Genomic DNA, 7,571 nt, shown 5'->3' with positions numbered 1-7,571 from the left:
CTGACCCTTTGTCCTCTGTAACAGTAAGGCCACCACTGCTATTCTTGTAACTGATCCGTTTACATGCAGTATAGTGCTTCTGCTACAATTAAACCGCTGCTATCTTTGTTTGGTCTAACAATAAAAGCAAGAAATCTATTAAAATAAAAAAAGTGCAGCTAGCCAGATATTTTCATTGCAACAGCAAGTGTACACAAATCTTTAAAGAACAGAAAAATGAATACATTCTTCTGTTAACTTTACAGGTTGTGTGAAATTATGAGATTTCAACACTGTAATTTCTTTAATGAATAGTAATATATACTTGTTTCATGCTCAGTAAGCATATTTAAATAAGGTCAGATTTGCAGGCTAGAATTGGACAGAAGGTCTCAAATTTGTTTTGAAAAAGTATGCTGTGTTTGTTTTTATTAACCTCTTGAAATTGACAGAGCAAAGAATGCACATGTGGAACTGTGTCATCAATTCTCCTATTTGCTTTTGAAAGGAACACAAAGAAAACAAACAGTCCACGTGTGCAGGACAGCTAACAGGATATTTTCCTTCCTACTTTGTTCTTCTAAATTTTCCATTCTGATTTCCCAGATTTATAATGGCATTCACTGAAAAAAAAGACAAAACATGCGTACAATATTGGATTTTATTTAGTCCACTTTTAAAATTTACATTTTCTGTCGAAATTCATTTTAAAAAAAGGAAAAAAGCATTGTCAGCTTTGCAATTCGTCTCACAAAGACTGCAATAAGGAACAAAGGTGAATGACGAAGACTTGAATGAAGATGACTTTGTAGGCACATTTTCCCAATGATACATGTTAATCTAATTAATAGCAAAATATGTACAGCAATGATTTTAACTTGTAGTATGACGTGCTTGGGAATTTTGGATGAGAGTTCACAAATTAGTAAAGTACAGATCTATGCAAACACAGACTTTTTCACTGTCTATAAAATATGATTATGAGTCAGTCAAATTTTCCCAAACTGTGCCAGTTCAATTTGAAATAAATTAAGCCTAAGAGGAGAGAGAAATGAGGAATATCAATGAACATGTGAAACTAATTGACCAACGCTTGAAAAACTAAGCTTTTTAACAGACTTTAGAAGTGTTTCTCCATGTGAATCAACAATACTGAACTAAAAGTGGACAAAATATCCACCCGATGAAATAACTTGAGAATAAATTAGAAATGGATAGTTGTATTAGTATGCATTTATAAAGAGTACCTGATTTTCTCTCTCACTAGCCTAAGTTTGATACCTTTGCATAACTTATAGAAAACTTGTCACGTTCTTTTAAAAGCTCACAGTAATTCATTCATTTATCACAAGTCCTGATACCACCTAAGACAGGCACAGGATTCTACCCTGCAGAATCCACATACCTTCAAGTCAAACATGCTGGATATTTCAAACAAATAAAGGACACTTTTCTTGTTTATATACATAACACTTTTGTACAGTCTTCAAACTTCCAAAATAACAGATTGAAGGATCTCCACTTACAAAGTAAATGGAAATCAAATCAGTTTCAGTGGATTAAACCTTGAGCGGATCCAAAGCTTAAAGTGAGCACTTTGTCACATGTAAAATAAACAAGTTCACCTGCCTAGGAATTGGGGGGGAAAAAAAAGTTTAAAACTTTAAAATTCTGTTATTCTCCGAGATCCGGATTGAAGTTTGCCTAAGACATTGATCAGAGTAAGTTTCAGGTATCAAAAAAAAAAAAAAAAAAAAAAAAAAAAGACATGAACACTGCCCATGGAAATGCCTTGCTGAAACAGGACAAACTGAAAAAAATAAAAATAATCAACACTAGTAGAGTGTTGTGCTGAAAAAGTTTTGTAATCATGTTTTTAATTGATTTCACTTACATGCCAAAACAACATCATTAAATTTAAAGTAATGTTAACTCTGGATCAGCCAACAGGCCTCCTAAAGGTGAACAACAGAACAAAAAACAAATTAATCCAATAAAGGAGAGGCAGTGAATGTTCAAAGTTCACTAGTCTGCTTAATTCAAACCCCAAAGACAAGTCCAGTCATTCCATCTTGCTTTCATACTGCATACAGCTTATTCCTGGCCCTCCCCCTTTCTTCGACTGTACACAGAGAGCTGTCCTACGCCTGACAGCAGTGTAAACTAAAAACTGTTGAGTATCTATGGAGCCCCACTGGTCCCAACAGACCAAGGATCTCGTTGATGGGGAACATGACTGTTGGATCATCCCAAAGCACAAACCAAAGCCTACACTTCTGTAAAAGGCGGAACGGTTTGGGGGTTTGGAAAGATGGATAGCAGATGTGACATGGGTCACTTGGTTCCTTTGGAAGGTGTGTCTGTCTCTGTTGATTGGCGGCCATCATTCCAGGCCTCCCGAGTACTCTTAAGAGCCTGCGTCCGTTGCTGGTCCACAACCACATAGTCAACACGCTCATCTGATACTGCCATGCCAGTTCCATTGCTTTTCATCTTAAGAAAAACACAAAAGTTCAATATTTAAAAAATCCTTTTAGCAGACTTTATCATATAGATCATAGGGAAGGAGGAATTAAGGCAAATTCCTTTCTACCTTTCTAGGTGGGGTAGACTTGCCAGGGTCAAGATCCAAATCCAGGTACTCCACCTGTTTGTCTCCCTTTGGCTTCACCATGGGGCTGCTCCCGCCATCTGCAGTCATTGGTGGACCAAGCTTCATGTTCTACATAACCCAGGAAGGAATGGTTTTATTGACAGAATACGAAGGCTAAAGCAGTGTCAGAGGTAAACAGAAGTCACATTAAAATGCACTCCAGTTGTCACAATAACCACAACCAAAATTTGACAAATATTTGATGGTGTTTATCAAAGCTTGTTTTGCACACAGTACTGTCTTTAGTAAGTCTGCATATGTGTAAACAGATCATTTTTGCATCAGATCATTTAAAGGATGAATTGGAAAAATCTGCAACACAAAGGTAACTTAAAATTAATGTAAACTAGTTTTTAAACTGGAGCAACCAGTGAAATATGGTGCTACTTGGATCAAGTTGATCAATGGTTTGAGAACAGATTTTTTAAATTAGATGATTTTTATTTATTTTTTGCTGGCCCCATTTCTGAAAAGCACATGATGGGAAGGGTTTAGTGAAGCTGGAATACAGCATTCACCAAGACTGCCAACTAAGCAGGCACCAAACCAACATGCTAGGACTCTTGCTGTTTAAAAGCTGTCCAAAAAGGGAAATAACTTTGAAAAGCAACTATTATGTTTACATCTTGTAATCTACAGTCAGTTCCATAAATATTGTATTAAAATATGTTTATTGGCATTTGGCCTTTGTACACCCAAGCAGGTAAAACACTCAAGATGTGAGCACAGTCACATTATTGCAGCTACCATCAGTTGCTGCTTGTTTGAGGCAGAGACTATGACCATATACACTTCAGAATTCATCCTGCCAATTGTTTAGCAGGTCAGCAATAAGCACCAGTGACCTGTTTCTATAGGCAGCCATACAGTATATGGCCCCTGCCACAACACTGCCTCCACCATGTTTGAAAGCTGATATGGTATACTTCAGATCATCAGTTAACTTGATCATGAGATCAAAGATTAGGATTATCAGTCCAAAGAGTCTTAATTCAGAACTGGGCCTGGCTTTTTTTGTGTTTTCTGGCAAAATCTAATCTTTCTCTTCTACATCGTTACCAGTGGTCTGCACCTTGTTATAAAGCCATCTTTTAACTGTAGACTTTGACAATGATATGCCTAGGTCCTCAGGAGTGATCTTGACCTGACTAGATGTTGTGAAAGGGTTCTTCTGGGATTATTCTGTTGTATTCTGTGGTCTCCCAGTCCCATTGGTGTTTCTGGGCTTCCCAGTTAATTCCATCTTTTTTAGAATGTTCATTACTGTTGTATTGGCCACTCCTTGGTTGTATTTGCTCTTTCCAGCAGGTGTATTTTAGTGTTTGTTTGGGTTTTTGGCGCCTAATGATAGTCTCTTTACTTGCATAGCTACCTCTTTCGACATCACAGAGAGTTCCAGTGAACAGCTATCAAATGCAAATGCACACTCCAACACCAGGCGTTTTATGTGCTTGATTGAGTAGTTAAGGAACTGGCCAAACCTGGCCATGCACGTTGATGGTCTGATATTTGTTCCATTAATTATGAGCAATCAAAAATAGGTGTGTGTATATGAAGATGTATGTAATTCCTGAATGGTTAATGCCACACTTTTGTCAAACCCCGCTTGAAATAAAGCTTAAAGTCTTGCTCACTACTTGAGTGTTTCAGTTGAAATTCAAACCTATCATTGTTTCATTATTTATGCACCTGACTGTAAATTCTAAAAGGTTATTAATGCTTGTTCAAATTGGAGATGTTAAATTGTTGTTCTTTTTTATGTACCTTATGTTGATACATATTTTTATAACAAATAAAGCAGTGGGTCAAAGACAATACTTTGTGCATTCATCTCTCTTTTTTTGCAATATTTGTACATAGACTCTTAAGATAAAGAGCTTTAATAGTAAGTAGAAAATGTCAAAATTCTGGTATTGTGACAACAAATACATTTATGTTGTACCAAGAGATAGTGTTAATTTTAACTAAAAATGAGGTGGAGTTATAAGATCTATAGTGGTGACAGAACTAGATTATACTGACTGTAAGGAGAGTGAGAGCATAAAGCTTCTAAAACCAGTGCAATTTGTGTATCCAAGCTGCAGTTTCTAGCTGGTGTTCAGAACTATTGTTGTAGGTTGATAACAGCAAACCAATGTTTATAATATGCGCTTGCTGAATTTCCTAGCTAACGATAACACCTGAAACTGGCGATCCCTGATGTTCTGACAGGGCAGGCCATGCATATCTAACCTGGCAACCCTCCTCACCTCCTCTATGGTGTCAAGTTCCTCCACCTCCCTCTTTACAGGGGTGATGGGGACAGTGCAGTAGAAGGACTCCTCTCTATACACATATGAAGGAAGTAGTTGCAAAGGGGAAAAAAGAGAACAGAAAATGGTCAAGACTGAAGTGTAGGAAAACGAAATGGAGAGTCTGCAAGCAAGAGTCTGGTGAAGACACAGAAATTAGAAACTAGAAACAGAAATTAACATGAGTGATGAAAAAACAGGAAATCACTAGTGAGACAATTTAAAAGGAAAAGTTAGAAAAAAGAAAACTGTTAGAGCAAGAAAACAGGGGAAAAAATTGTGCTTCTAATACCCAAACTGCAAAAGAAAGTATTTCTATTGGCAGAAATATTATCCCATCAGTATAAAGCCGATTTCCCCATAATGTTCTTCACAGAAGAGCCGTTTTTTGCACAATTTTAAACAATTCAAATAACAAAAAAGGATCTTTTGAACAACAGTAAGGGTACTGATTTGACAAAAACAAGCATTTTAAAGAACCTGAAAAGCAAAAGAAAAAAAACTCAAAATAAAAAAACAGCAGGAGAGAGGCTGAAAAGCAAAGAGTTGAAGTTGTGAGGAGTCCGTCTGCAGCAACTAGCAATTTGTCCACTTTGTATGGCTTAGAGAGAGGGGCAATACCTGGAAATGGGATTTTCTAATACATCCATTCAGTTACACAACAATTATAGCGTAACAATCTAGTCTGCATGGTGTTCAACTCTGACAAAACACTTTGTGTCAAAATGTACTGGATATGTAGTGAATTTGTTTTGAAAACTGTTTCATGTAGTTCATATGAATGAGGAAAGCCGCAAAACAAACATCACACAAAAAACTAATCAGACATCAATTTATATATTTAGTTATCTGTAGCTTTCATTATCTGTGATTCTAGGAATAAAAAAGAAAAAAGTAGTCATGCAACTTCTTTTATCAGTTGTGTGTTACATACTGGTTCATCTGTGGACATACTAGAGACCATGGCTACATAATTCTCATCACAGTCCTCGGAGTCAGTGCTGGAGGCCGTGCTATGCACTGACGGTGGTCTTGTTGGCATTGGAAACCTAGAGAGACTGAGCAGCATTCACAAGATTTACACACCAACGTCCAGGCAAATAGTCTCTGAGCACAATATATAACACAGAATTAAGAGCCAAAGCTATAAAACACTGCAAAAGCCCTGTAGCCATAAGCACAGAAATACACCTCATCCCAGACTGGGAAACAAAGTGCACTTAGTATAATGTAGTTTTGATGCAGACCCGAACCCTGTTTGTATGAGCAGTGCTACAGTGGTCACAATGTGACTACAGTAATGCATGGATGTTAGTGCCTACTTCTTTAGTTAACTGGATCCACTACAAAAGGGCATGTATACACTGAATAACCCCTTTCCTACAATAGCAGAGAAAAACTCAGGTGCAGGTAAAAAATTGCACACCATTTCCATAACAACATCATCAGCTTTATTCGCCAAGTGCAGCAATTTTAATTTCTTGTGCCTTGTGTTTCGCTAAAAAGTAGCATTTTCACAACTTTGAAAAGCACTCCAGTCTTCCTGCTTCCTATCAACAAGTGAGGCACAGTAGCTCTTCTAATACAGCAGGAAAGCAGAGTAGTGTGGACATGCCCTTAGTTAGCAAAATGTAGACGTATTAACTTATTGAGAATGTTTTAGAAACTTACTCCCGTGCGAATGACCGCGTGACAGGCGACCGGACAGGCGTACAGGGCTCCTCCCATTCTGGCAGAGGTTTGATCTCCAGTGGAGCAGGTTTTCCTGGAGCAAGGTATACACCTGTCAGTCACTGCTCTCAGTTAATCAGACTTTGTGTGAATAATGGATGTGTTTTATGCATTTATTTATTAAAATTTTGAATTACTGATGTCTTAAGGTCAAAACACAGGATAAACACAGTGGACGTCAACTGGTATGTGGTTGTGGATGTGTATCATATGGTTTTCCTTTTAACACAGATCAAGAAATTGATTACATAATAAATTTACAGATAAACACAAGTATAACTTATTTTCATAACAATCTTTTTTTCAGCTTGTATTTTTATAAACAATCTGAACCAAATTTTAAAATTTATAAACTATATAGTTGTTAACATTAATTGCTCATTACCAATGTTTTCAGTCGGAGTCAGAGACTAAAACATTGTAAACTACATACATAATAGAGAAAGTAGCGGCTGCAAGTACATACAATATGTACACAAGCAGTAGAGTGGATATGGCCATTTATTGGGTTTTTTCTTTCATTAGATGATATCATTATTCAATTTCCTCCTGAAAGCTATCTGCTACTTTCTGCAGCATTGTGAGTGTGTTCTTTAGAACAATGATGCTGTTGTGGCAGCTACATCTGAATGTGTGTGCTGGAAGAACAATATGCTCAACAAAAACACAACATTTTAAGAAGAGAAATGTTAGTAATTTAGGGCCTTTGGCTGACTGCTTTAAAGTAGTCTAATCAGGTACAAACGTTTTATTTTTGAAGGCACGGTATAACTGTTGATGCGCTCCAAATACTCTGTATGTGCAATCCACTATGCATGAATTGCACACTCATCCAACTCCTGCTGGGATTTAAGACTGGATTAATACAAGAGCCATTTGATATTTATATGAAACCTTTTTTTTAATACCTTTGGATT

The 7,571-nt window shown here is 36.9% G+C and overlaps 1 protein-coding gene across 12 annotated transcripts in view; it reads right to left on the bottom strand.

The window, feature by feature from the left end:
* Positions 1 to 626: 626 nt before the first annotated feature.
* gab1 (GRB2-associated binding protein 1) overlaps positions 627 to 7,571 on the bottom strand; it is a 50,935-nt gene continuing 43,990 nt past the window's right edge. For 9 of the 12 annotated variants that reach the window (XM_067496619.1, XM_067496618.1, XM_067496622.1 and 6 more), the window contains 4 exons: positions 6,595 to 6,688; positions 5,858 to 5,981; positions 2,573 to 2,701; positions 627 to 2,472 (listed from right to left, as the gene is read on the bottom strand). In XM_067496619.1, coding sequence (XP_067352720.1) covers positions 2,314 to 2,472; positions 2,573 to 2,701; positions 5,858 to 5,981; positions 6,595 to 6,688 — 506 coding nt within the window. In that variant the 3' untranslated portion in view covers positions 627 to 2,313. Of the gene's footprint in view, positions 2,473 to 2,572; positions 2,702 to 4,881; positions 4,958 to 5,857; positions 5,982 to 6,594; positions 6,689 to 7,571 lie in introns of all 12 variants that reach the window. The other 3 variants (XM_067496620.1, XM_067496628.1, XR_010913815.1) reach the window with 2 other exon arrangements.

The sequence above is a fragment of the Channa argus genome, chromosome 3, assembly GCF_033026475.1.
Source record: "Channa argus isolate prfri chromosome 3, Channa argus male v1.0, whole genome shotgun sequence".
Lineage (NCBI taxonomy): Eukaryota > Metazoa > Chordata > Actinopteri > Anabantiformes > Channidae > Channa > Channa argus.
This window is presented reverse-complemented; position numbering and strand designations above follow the sequence as displayed.